Source organism: Mastigoproctus giganteus, chromosome 13 (assembly GCF_048544385.1).
Source record: "Mastigoproctus giganteus isolate SK-2022 chromosome 13, ASM4854438v1, whole genome shotgun sequence".
Lineage (NCBI taxonomy): Eukaryota > Metazoa > Arthropoda > Arachnida > Uropygi > Thelyphonidae > Mastigoproctus > Mastigoproctus giganteus.
The window spans coordinates 33,693,228-33,706,704 of record NC_143587.1 but is presented as its reverse complement, the minus strand read 5'-3'; the positions used below and the strand labels follow the sequence as shown (position 1 = coordinate 33,706,704).

At 34.3% G+C, this 13,477-nt stretch overlaps 1 protein-coding gene across 1 annotated transcript in view; it reads right to left on the bottom strand.

The window, feature by feature from the left end:
* Window positions 1-9,823: 9,823 nt before the first annotated feature.
* Window positions 9,824-13,477, bottom strand: part of E(z) (histone-lysine N-methyltransferase E(z)) — a 238,997-nt gene continuing 235,343 nt past the window's right edge. The window contains exon 19 of the mRNA XM_090387215.1: window positions 9,824-10,082. Coding sequence (XP_090243341.1) covers window positions 10,022-10,082 — 61 coding nt within the window. The 3' untranslated portion in view covers window positions 9,824-10,021. The remainder of the gene's footprint in view (window positions 10,083-13,477) is intronic.

The following is a 13,477-nucleotide window of genomic DNA, read 5'->3' as shown; positions in this document are numbered from 1 at the left end:
GGGTCTTCTTCAAAGTGAGGTGGACACTTCTATTCCTCAATAAGGCGGTGAAAAAGCTAGTAGAAAGCTCCATCAATCCTGAAGAAGAATTGCAGAAGTCTGAGAAGGGCTGTGACGTCTAGGCTGTCAAAAGCAGCTTCAACATCGCCATACGCTATAGCTAATTCGGATTTAGTTTTGAAGGCTTGAAGAATTGATGAGGCTGTGCGGCCATGAGTTTTGTTATGGTGGATCTATTTTCGACTGCGAAATGGAACTGTTTCGGCTTCTGTGGCATCAGCTGTTTGTTTAATGCTGGAAGGGTACCTTTTCTAGAAGTTTGAGAAGGGTGGAAGAAGTTGAGATTGGTCTGAAATCTTTTGGGCTTGTTGGCACTTTAACCTTAGGCAGTGGCCTCACAGAGTATTCATTCCACTGAGCAGGGAAAACTCGTGTGGAAAGGACAGAGTTGTAGATTGAGAGTAATGCATCTAGGATATAGGGGCTAATGCATTTAATTATGAAATGAGGTATATTATGAAATATTAATTATGAAATAGCAACTGATATATGCTATAACTCCCTGCATCCATCTGGTACCTGCGGTACCAGATGGATGCAGGGAGTTAATAGCATATATCAGTTGCTGTCTTGTGATGGAAATTATGGAAAGGTCATCAGTAGGAGCAAATTGAGAGTTCGGAGAGGAATTTCAGCAGAAGCGGAATTGGTTTTGAATCTTGAAATGTAGTCCATCCAGTTATCTAGATCAAGATTTGAATTAATGCTCATAACCGTTTCTAATTTTTTTTTATTAAACTAGAAATGTTTATATCAAAAATTAAATTATTTCAAAACATGCATGTGTGTTAAGCAATTATGGTTGCAACCTTCACCATTTTCTTTTTCAGCCCATAATCAAAAAAGTTGGACACCCCCTCATTGCCATATTAAATGGAACTTCCTATATATATATATAAAAATATTAAAATACTTGTTCAGCTAACAATACAAATAGTGTACCTGAGATGTGTAAATTGTACATAATATTCATTTTTAATGTTTCAACTTTTACTCTTTTCATTCTTTTAGTAGCTTTAGAAAAATTTCATTACATGAAAAGCATTCTTCACAATTTTTTTTTTTTTTTTATATATATTATTAAAAGTAAAGATTGGTAACTGTTTAAAGCCTAAGCAGTTAGTCATAAGATTACTAACCTATTGTGACCTTCTTAATAAGTCATTTTGAAATTGGGTTATATTTCTGATGTGCACCAACATAATGTAGTTCCTGGTGCCAAACTAAATTGAGTAAAAGCATGATTAGTATGCAAACATTGCCTTTAATTGAAACATTATAATACTTAAAGCTGATTTTTGAAAGTTCAGCTCAAATCAGATTTTCAAACTAAGGCATTGGTCAATTTCAAGATGTAAAAATTGTTTTGTATATATTTGAATTGTTTAGCACTCAAATCAACCAAGTGCTGTAAAACGAGAGAAATATAAAATTACAGTAATAAATGCAAATGTTAAAAGATTAGCATATGTCATTTATTTTTGCTTCTAGTACGTGAAATATTGGAATTTTTTAAACTTGTAGCAGAACAAATGTTTTAATACTTTAAGATTCCTAGCAACTTTTTCGATACTATATTCATCCTGTAGTGATAACACAATGTTGTACCAGTTAATTCTTTAAACTATTTATTCAGGATATTCAAAATATAAAGCAAAGATATAAACCATATCATCTAACAAAATTTAGTTTGGCTAAAAGGCACTGTGATATTTGGATATCAAAATTAATACTTTAGGGTAGTTCAAAAGTATCCACAAATTTGTAAGACTATAACATAGGAAATTATTTCTGTATTTTGAATTTAGAAAAACATACCAAGCACTGAATGAAGTCTTGAAGTTTGTATTGGTGATTAGTAGTTTATTTTTACAGTAGCTTGAAAAGCTCTGAAATGAGTACAGTGCATTTTTACTCTTGGAACAAAATCTACAATTTTAAAAAACTTACAGGGTGTCTGAAAACTCTGGGTGGTTAAAATTTAGAATTCTTCTCTTCCACGATGATTGATTTGGTAGTAGGGAGACCAGCAGAGTGGGCTCCAGATTTAAATCCTCCCAATTTCACATTTTTTGGGGTAACATAAAGCTGTAAGTTTACAAGGTGAAAATTTCTAATTACAAATCCATTACAATAAACATGCTGTGAAGTTCTGATTGCAAACATATTTCGAAACAGAGGATGCAGAACAAATTTTGCAAATGAAGTATTTCCCCTTTCTTCAGACTTTTCACCCACCCTGTATATTTTTAATTGTGTACTATATCTGCACAAGTGTGTTTGGAGGCAGATGTATAAGCTGAAAAATCCACTGAATGTCGTGCAGAGAAACTCCCTACTACTCCGGTGCAGCATTGTTTGAAGAGACTGTTAACCAACTGCCCATATGTGGTACACTACATGTTTTTAAGGCTTGGTTTTGTTTTGAATTCAAATATTCACTGAACTCTGAATAGTGTTATGTGATTTTCCTGCAAAACAATGTTCTTCCCTGCCACCACAATTTGGTCACTCTAAATTAGATAGTTGTACTTTCTTCAATAATTTGAATATGTGCATTACTTTTCACACAAATAGATAGGGTAAGATTTCTTTGGCTAGCATTTGGATGTTTCCATTTGTCATTTTATTACTGCCAGGTGATGAGTTTCAATATTGTCTACTGCAACTGGATAATTTTGTATTATAAATTGGATTGTAAAATACTCTGTATTTTACAATCTGAATAATATAAAATGACAGTAATAAATGCTAAAAGATTAGCATCTTTCATTTATATTTGCCCCCTACTACAGTACCTTAACAAAATAATCAATATTAAAACATATTTGTTCTGTTATAAATATTGTTAAATTTACAAAAACAAATATGTTTTACACACAAGTGTACCAGTTAAATGTTTATTAAAGCTACTCAAAATATAGAGCAAAGCAACAAATTATCTAACAAAATTTTATTTCTTCAGATAATTTTTATCTAATGAAGATGTTTACAAGGCTTTACAATATTTTCACGATAATGTACACAGAAGAGTTTCAGAGTTTCAAACAGATTGGACCTATATTTCGAAGTAGTACCCCCCCACCTCACATTGTAAATCTGGTTTAGATCAGACAAATGTTAAAGCAAGTGATACTTAAAATAGTGGCCATCTTGTTTCAAAATGGTAGATACTCCCACTGGAGTATTTGAGAACTCTGATGTTGGGATGTAATAAATATTTGAAACAGCCTAAATATAATGCCTCTCTGCATTTACTTTGCAGTCAACTGCCAGAGGACTGGTCTTCCAATGACGATGAGAGTGCTCAGACTTGTGTTTTTAGAAATGACTACATACGTCCATGCAGTTGACTCAAAGTAACCAATACTGTTTTTAACTGGATAACATCACTCATTAGATGAATCCATTTTCCATTAAAAACTCAAGGCACTGTTGTGACTGGTTTCAGAACGTACTAGTACCATCATCAGACAGCAGGTTAGCAACCTGGTGAACAGATGTATCAAATCTAAACAAGCAGTAGATCAGAAGAAATGTTACATCCCTATAGGAAGGCTGTATGAAGCTGATATTATATTATAATTAATAAAATGATTATTATTAATAAACCAATTGAAACAGTTCCTCTTTTATTAATTATACTATAATAATATTGGCCTCATTATCCAATATTTGGTTTTGATTGGACTAACCAGAAATGTTATCGTAGAGAGACACATACAAGCCAGCCAATATTTGAAAACTAAGTGTTTTTTTTTTTTTTCTTTCTTTATGGACTACTATCTTGAAACAAAACCCAAATCTTAAGTGATTAAAAAGTTCTCCAGGCTCCAATAGGATTTGAGCCCACACCTCTCCGAGTGAGTGACAATTTCATAAGCAACTTTACAGATAGTTAAATGTTATTCACTCTTGATCAAAGAATGAACATAAATGAGTGAATCATTGTTTTTTTTTAAGTTGGAAGGCAGCCAGAGCAAGGATCATCTTTGAGAGACACGTGGTCCTCTTTAAACCCTGCAAACCACTGAAAAGTCTTCGAATGGCATCTAGAACTTAAAAAGAGCTATTGAAAATCTGACTTATGAAATTTTACTGCTTTTCTATTAAAAAAGAGTTACTGCATAAACAAAACTTCAAAAATACAGGTCTTATTGATACACTGTTTAACTATTCAAATTTTAAATAAAATTTAAAAAAAAATGTTTTATAACTTTTTGACTTTTTTTTTTTTTAAATATTAAAATAACACATATATACTCACATGAAAATATGCAATAGCAGGGGCTCTTTAATTCCTGTTCCACAATGTTCTCAATGATTTACTGCAGAGAAATAATTTCTGGGGCAGCTGGAAAGACCAATAAATCTATGTACTATGTGCTTTTGGGCTTTTTGACAGGTAGGCACATTTAATTCCTTCTTATTCATTGTCTTGCCCCCTTGTTTTTCTTGTGTCTGTATCCAGGAAACTATCTCTGCATCAGTTAAACAGATTCCACTAATTTCAATATCATCAAATGAAACTGCTTCACTTATTCACAAAGCAGAAATGACCATTCCAGCTATCATCCAGAAGAACAATTAAATCCCAACTTATAATGGCATATAAGTTTGATCAGATAATTGTGAACAATATTCACAGCTGAAAGCAAACATGAATTTTTTGGGAATGCTTAGGAGTCATTACTGTAAAATAAATGATAATGATCTCAGAAAAGCATTTGTTAGAAAATCTACTGAGGTTAAAGAGGGCAGGGAAGGCTTCAGGAAAGAATGGTATTTATTCAGTTATGACTGAAAAGGCTGCATGTGAGTGTATCATACTGTTGAGAATGAGAGCATCATTAGACTGTCTCCCCAATACACAAAGGCGACTAAAGAGTTGGAAACTATAGGCCAGTGAGTTTGACTTCTGTGAGAGGGCAGATCATGGAAGTTATGGTTGAGAATGTGATTCAGGACCATCTCAACAAGAATGGTATCTTGAATAGATCCAGTATGTGTTCTTTTTTCAAGGGAAGGTCACACCTAACCAATCTGATAAATTACTATGTCATTAAGCAAATGGATGCTAGAAACAGTTTTGACATTATATACTTAGACTTTAGGATTGCTATATATTTAACCACTCTAGTGGTTTTCCATTTGAAGTAATTTTTTTTATCAAGTAAATACTTGAAACCTGTCTTTTATGCATCACATACAGCATTTGGGTTTATATATAATCTTTCAGTATTTCAGAAATTTTTGTATCATTCATTACACCTCTCATTACTAACATTGAACTCTCTCAACATGTTTTGAAAAACAACATTTCTTTTTTGGAAATTTACATTCCAAAATAACATTCCTTTAAAAAAAGGCTGTTCAGCCTTTTTTAAGGAATGTTATTTTGACACTGAGAAAACCACTATAATACCTGCTGCAACAGACATCATGCACTTTCATTTTATATTTGGATTAGTAACTGTATAGGGTAGAGTCTTTTACACTCAGCTTTGCTGATTATACCTGATGACAGGATTCAAAATGGAATCCAGAAAGTCACCAATCAAGTATTTCTATTGAGTTTAACTTAATTAAATGTGTTATCTTCTACACAATACAATGTGGTTTGATTAGTCATCCACATTTCAAATTAATTCATTATGGGCAATGGCAATAATGTTATTCTCTCAACATATTTTTTCTTATTTTGGTCCCTTGGATACATCTCAGAATTTTTTGCGTATACAGGGTTGTTAAAATTAAAGTATCCCTATGTAGAGGGCTCTGGAGCAAGTTCTAAGGCTCATACTGTAGAGAAATTTGGATAACAGGTACAATAAAGAATGCGCTTGCCATTTATCGGGGGGAAAAAATTAGTTACAAAATGTGTCACTATATGGCAAAGTGGTAATACAAATCCCTTGAACAGCGCTACAATTGTTCAATGTGTCCTCCATTTTGGTCAACAACAGTTTCCATTCAAAGAACAGCATTTTCTAGAGCAGAATGTAACATGTCAGCTGGAATGGCCAGCACATGTCTAACGCTGTCCTTCAGATCTGCCAGAGTTTGACATTCTTTCCCGATACACCTGGTTCTTCAAAAAACCCCACAACCAGAAGTTGAGTGGGGTGAGGTCCGGTGATTGGGGTGGCCAAGATGTCTGGAAACAACAGCTGATGACTCGTTCGTCTGTAAAGTGTTACCTTAGCAATCTTTAGACATAATGGTGGATGTGGGGTGGTGCACCATCTTGCATGAATATGGTATCCTGAAGGCACCCACGTTGTTGCAGCTCTGGTATTGCAAAATTTGCCAACATTTCATAATATCGCTGTCCAGTGACAGAACAGGTGCGGGATCCAGTCGGTGTTACCTGTTCAAAAAAATATGGCCCAATCATGAATGTGGCCGTAAATCCACTTTTGGAGAATGCAACAGGACATCTTGGATAATTCTAGGGTTTTCTGTTGCCCAAATACAAAAGTTGTGTATTCACTTGTCCATTTAAACAAAAGTGGGCTTCATCACTCCAAAATATGTTCCATGGCCAAATGATATCCACTGTCATTCGTGTCAGAAACTGAAGTGAATATGTGAAATGAATATCTGCATTACCATGTTTTAGCTGCAGTAGCATGTGCATCTTGTAAGGATAGTACTGCAACACCTGACGCATTACTAGCCTTACAGTGGAATACGGCATGTCCACTGCATGAGATACAACCGGCACACTTGTGCTACCACATGGAGATTGACTTGATAAATCCACGACAGCCACCATAGCCACATCTTCAACACAAGAGGAGTCCACTCGTTTTCAACCTCTACCTGACTGAACACCAAGATGTCCTGTTGCTTTAAATTTTGCAATCATTTTGCAGACAGCACAAACAGTCATAGGTCCACACCTTATGTGCTTCTGACACCGGAATTCTCTGATAGCTGCAACTGCATTGTTGCTGTTCTGATAGTACAGCTTCACTAATAGTGCCTTTTCCTGCAACGTTGTTGGCATTGCTGCTGTAGTGCAGGTAAACATCTATTGTATGATTTCGAAGAGACTGCTTTGCTTTTATACAGTACAGTAGAGCTCAGTAGTAGCGCTATGGCAATAACTTACGATTATGCAAATAACGTATGGCACGTAACTAAGATAGTTACGTGCCATACAGTGAAATTTTCCCCCCCCCCAATAAATGGCGAGTGCATTCTTTATTGTACGTACCTGTTGTCCAAATTTCTCTTCAGTACGAGCCTTAGAACTTGCTGCAGAGCCCTCTACATAGGGATACTTTAATTTTAACAACCCAATTTATTGAAATACTATAGGAAGTTGCGTCTTGCCTTAATAGAAAAAATATAATAAAATTTCCTATAAATCCTTTAGTTTCACAAGTCACTTACAGACTAAAATTCCTATATATATACTTATAATTTGCTATGATAGAAGAGTTGAGGTTCGCACATGTTTGCTATTGAAGTATTATAATATGCAACATATTTCTTACCTTTCCTGTTGTGAAATGCAATAGAAAAAAAATTAGGTATATCAATGAGGCTCAAAAGTCAGAAGATTATCATGTTTGGCCATAGGCTGGCTATCCCTGTTATACATATACTGCATTACATTGCAACATAAACAAGGAGTCCACTTTCCTGATGATAATCCAGCAAAGGCACCAAAATAAAACAAAAAATATAAAAATTTCAAGTGTATTCAGACTTTTAGGTCATCCTGTGTGTGTGTGTGTGTGTGTGTGTGTGTGTGTGTGTGTGTGTGTGTGTGTGTGTGTGTGTAGATATATATCTACAATGCAAATTTGACTTTTATGTTATTTTTAGTGCCGCAGAATAATGCATTATCATCGTCGTCAGGCACTGAGCACAATATGGAGAATGTCACGATCTTCAGTGCTTAAATGGTGAAAATCATTCAAGGTTTGTTTGTTATTTGGTTTTTAGGAGCATTAGCAACTAAGGCCATATTGCTCTGGATATGCGGTGGTCATTCCCTGACCTTTCCGCATCCTCCGTATTTGGTGGGCACGGGCTCGAACCTCGGTCTAATCAAGAAGCGTGTGCTACACACTGCTGCTCCTGCTCACCTGGCTACGGAGGTGCCAATCATTCAAGGAGGATCACACAGGTGTTTAAGAAGAAAGCAAGACAAGTAACTTCAACTGATGCTGGCAAACATGCAAGTTGAACTTCTATGAACAGAAGAATAACAGCATGTGAATTGGCAGTGAAACTTAATACCAGTATTGGTACCATACACAACTCAGGATTTAGTAGTCAGTGCACGATGGAAGATGTTGCCAGAACAAAAAAAAAAAAAAAAGCCATCGCATTTAACACATTTTGGAGGAAGATTTTTTTTTTTTTTTTTTTTTTATCACTGTAACCGTTGAGACAACAACCTGGATCCATTACTTTATTTCCAAAAGCAAGCATCAGTGTAAAATGAAGATACACACACATTCACCTTCATTAAAAAAAAAATTCAAGAGTGTAGCCTCACTAAAGTGATGGACAGCCACTGTATTCTGGCCATCACTGACAAACACTTCTGAACAAAGCCATAACCATACTGGTTACTAATATGATCTAAAAACTCAGAAACCAGCTCTAAGAAGTAGGATCTTCCATTCCAGAGGTGTTTGCCTTCCACATAGTAATAACTGTCCACATATAGCTAATCTGAATGAACTGGAGCAGGTTATTTTTCACCATCCTTATACTTATGATGTTCACCCTGCTATGTTCATCTATTTCCACTACTGAAACAGTATTTAGGAGACAAGATTTTGGTTCAAACGACAAGGTAAAAATGAAACCTTACAGCGTTGTTGATGTCATCTAGAAAATTTCTTTGAAAGCGGAATATAAAATTTGCAAAACACACAAAATTTTCTATTTCAATGTACCTGAATAAGTGACTAATTTAACTTTTTTATTAACTTTATTTACCCCCCTTCATATAATATTTAATAAGTGAAAAAGGTGAATTAAATCTATCCAAGCATTTCTAGGAATGAATGCTGGTTCACAAACACTCTCAGATATTCATGAAGCTTACTGGCTGCTGAAAACCAAACAGATAAACAACAATGCAGTGATGCACTGTTGTTTGTTTATCAATGTTAGTTACACTACAATTTGGTCAACCTTTTGCTTTTTAGCTTACCACGACAAAGACTAATTTGTAGACAAGGAGCTATTGTGATGTTGATACAAAACATCTGTATTAATTGAGGGCCTCTGAAATGGGACCCAGCTCAATAAATAGACTGGTAGCATCCTCAGTGAAAAAGGTGGGCTAATCCTCACTCTTTCCCATTATAATACCAAATATGAAGGATAGTTAAGATTTACCTTTTATTCTCAATAGAAACAGTTCCCCATATAGTATGCTCTCATTATGACGATCAATAAACATCAGGACTTTCAACTACATTGGTCTTTGCTTAGTTCATAATTAAGCCAATATCTGGGCATGGTCAGCTGTATGTGGTTCTGTCTTGATGAAGACTATGGTGAGCATCAAAATTCAAATTACGTGAATCAAAGATCTTGTAGGAACCAATCTGATTCACAACACTGTGTATAAAGAAGTTTCAGTAATATATCCAAGGGATAGGACATAGGTTATTATACATTTTTACTTTTTCAATTAATCTTTTAATTATTATTCAGATTATCCCTACTGAGTTGCTAAATCATAATTTTAATGAATTTTTTTAAAATGCCAAAGTGTGTGTAACAATTAAGAGACATGACATGAAAATGATTTTATTTCTACAACATGAATGTATATAAAGATATAATAATGGTGGAAGACAGGCATATAAATACATGGGGTACGGTGATGAGTGACATGAAATGGCAGTTGTAGTATTAGATTTGCATTATTCTGCATATCAAGAGTAGATCACACTTTATTACAACTCAAAGTGATGGCAGTTCAAGGAAATTCCAACTCTCTCTCAATGCCAACAAATTTCAGCTGTTCAGTGGGTCCATATCTGTAAAAAAGAAATGATATTCTTTATTAACAAAAGAAAGAAAAATAGTTTCATTACCACATCAAATTTCTAATGTGTCACACCAACTGAAAGATATTCCAAATAAACATAGGAATGCTTTTAAGAACAGTATTCCTGGTGTTAAACCCATTCCTGTTCACTTGTTAAATCTTGTACATTTTTTTCTAATGATGTGGTATTACTTTTCCAGTCCAGAGAAAAATTAAACAGTATATCTATTTCATCAAACCTCCAGATACCAATCTCTCTCATTATGAGACTTTTTCTAATACAGGCCAAACTCAGGTTGTTTGGTTATTTCACTTCAATTCACAAGTTAGCCAACAGAATAGATATATTCACTGTCTATGTACTCTAGTCCTCGATGGCAGCTTAGTCAGCATGGTAACCATCATCTATCACTATATGGAGAAGTATGGACCAATTCCTGTTAATGAGTAGAGGAATTTTCTCTTCAATCAAGACTGTAGTTATCTGATGTGTGTGTGCGTATGTGTGTGTGTGAGGGGGGGGGGTGTTCCCCCAGTGCGTTATTCTGAGTTTTTCAGCCCAAACAGCATGAAAATGAGCCTGCAAATGCACACTTCTATATACAATTACACATACTGATATGAGCTACAAGCTGTGTTGCTGTTAAAATTATAATAACAGTAATAATAGGAATTATTATTATTATTATATGCTAGTTTGGCTAGTGTTCTGGAAAGCAATCAAAAGAATGGAAAATACAGTTGTCAATAATAGACAGAAAATTAAAATAGGTAGTCAGATAATAATACTGAATTGTAACGAGGAACCTCTGGAATTTTTCAGTATTTTTCTTTTTGTCATTTATTGTTTCTTTACATGCTTGTTTAAATTAAATTATTGGTAAATATAAAATGGTCATTCCTAGTATAGTTTCTTAAAACATTATGTGGGGATGTATTAATAAATAATAAATAACATATTACCCTCTGTACTTAGTAAATCAGATGACTACTTTCAGCAATGGAGGAAAGAACACTAAGCAGTTACATGCAGTTTATTCTCTTTATAAATTGCAGAACTATGTCTATACTGATGGATTTAAATCTGATACTCTGGTAGGTGCTGCTGCAATCTTTCCCTCTTTCATCACTTCAGCCTTGTTACTAGTAGTATGCAGTATCTTCACCGTCAAGCTCTTAACTATTAAACTAGCACTGGATCAGATTATTACACTTTCTATCTTGTCTGCCTTAATATACACTACCTCTCTCTGCCATAAAAGGCAATCTCTCTTCTCGCCCTATATGTACTATGCACTGCTGCTCCTGCCCACCTGGCTACGAAGGCGCCATGTCAACAAGTATCTTTCATCTTTTCACCCTCCGACCCATGCACAGTACTAAGTACTATAGGTTATAATACCTCTCCTGTTTGGGGTTTTCATAAACGAAAAAAAAAATAATAATAATAAATCAGAAGTAGGCACAATTTGGTTCAAGAGGCCCTTGTGCCATTAAACTACAACCAACAACAACAGCAGTAGCATTTGAAAAAACAGTGTTAATTCCAACATCAGCTAATATGTTATTCATAAAAAGAATATGCAAGTGATATTATGATGACTTTGCAACATGATAAACATGAAGTTTATTATGCTTTAAACTGCCAAGTTCACTTTATTTTGAGAGAGATACTACACCTGGCGTCTCTCTCTCTCAAACCTTAAGTTAAATCATTACTGGGTTGTCAGTTCTCCACTGACAGGTACCTGGCCTCCCACTGATGAGGCGGGGGAGGGAACACCATATATGACACTGAGGCAACCTATTATACAATAATATAACCATTACTGCATATATATTTTGTTCATATTGGTCTTGAGTTTTGCATCTACAAATAAAAATATCATTCAAAAAGTGATATGTTAATTTTTAAATATGAAATTAAGTAATTGATGCATCTGTGCAAATAACTAACTGACTTTGTAAAAGGAGACTAGGCACCTGCGAGGTGATCTGAATGTTAATTTTAGTGTCTTATAAATTCAGCTTTATTTAAAAAACTAAATATGTCACATAACTGAACAATCATTGTTAGTCAATCAAATTAGTGAAAGCAGTCTTCAAATTCAATACAACACCTTTTGCAATAAGACTTCCTTTTTCACAACAAAGGGTTGTATTAAAATGTTTCCTTTTGATAACCATTAAACCTCCTAAGAGGTGCTCATGTATGATCCAAATGAGTTAATAAAGGCCTTTATACACATATCTCTATTCTTAATAGTGCTATATTGATCTGCCATTTTTCTCTGTAGTACCATAAATGTCCAAGTATTTGTGATAAATACTTTGTAAAGAAACCAGTGGCTGTACTCTCCTAACCCAAAACTTAATCTCATGCTGATGCTTTGTCACTGAATTACTGGATGTGTACTCCAGCAGGACATTCTTCTATGGATACAAAGAGATGGAAATAGCTTTAGATCTGGATTAAGAGTGGATATTCCATTTGCTTCTATGAGGGTGGGGTGGTCAAAAAGTTCTGAGAATGGAATATAAAATTCTATGTTTTTATATTTTAATGTTTTCAACTCTGAACTTCAATATACAGTTGTGTCCCTGTATCCGCTGATTCAGTTACTTGTGAAAAAACTTAACACATACTACACTACTTGCATGTCCAACACAATGCTTCCCTTTATTTTTTACAATGTTGATTTTAAATCAAATAGCTTCCCTTTATTTTTTACAATGTCGCGTATGGTTTGGTCACCAACATTATAATGTTCATTAGAGATTTAAGGGATCCACTGTTTTCAAACTTTTGAATAATTTCAAGTTTTTATTTAATTTGAAAGCACAACTCTTGCATTAACCCAACATTTTCATGATTTCTAAACAAACAAACAAAAAAAAAAAAAAAAAAAAATCACTATAAAAGAAAGAAAAAAAAAAAAAATTCCGACATCCCTGACATAAATAACGAAACAGAATTTGTCCTTTTCTGGTGCGACGGAACACAACAATCGACGCGACGCACTAAATCAAACTAAACATTTGGTCACTTTTTTTGTTTTGTTTTGAGCAGTAGGCGTGAAGACAGCAGGGGGTTGCGATAATAGGTACACACTAATCTCCCAATAACGACTTTGTCGCTTATTTACAACTTGCAAAATATCTGTTTATACCTATTCTAGTTATTACTTGAATTTTATGATTTCTGATTGATTTTTCTTTTTTTTAAATTTGGAGTCTTGAAGTGTCCCGGTTAATCCAATCCTGGTAAATTGAGAGTCTGCTGTACTTTATTATTACTGTATTTAATGTTGGTAATGTTTTACTGTGTTTTAATTTATCAATTAAACTTTATTATACGTATGTATGTACAAGAAAATCACGTTA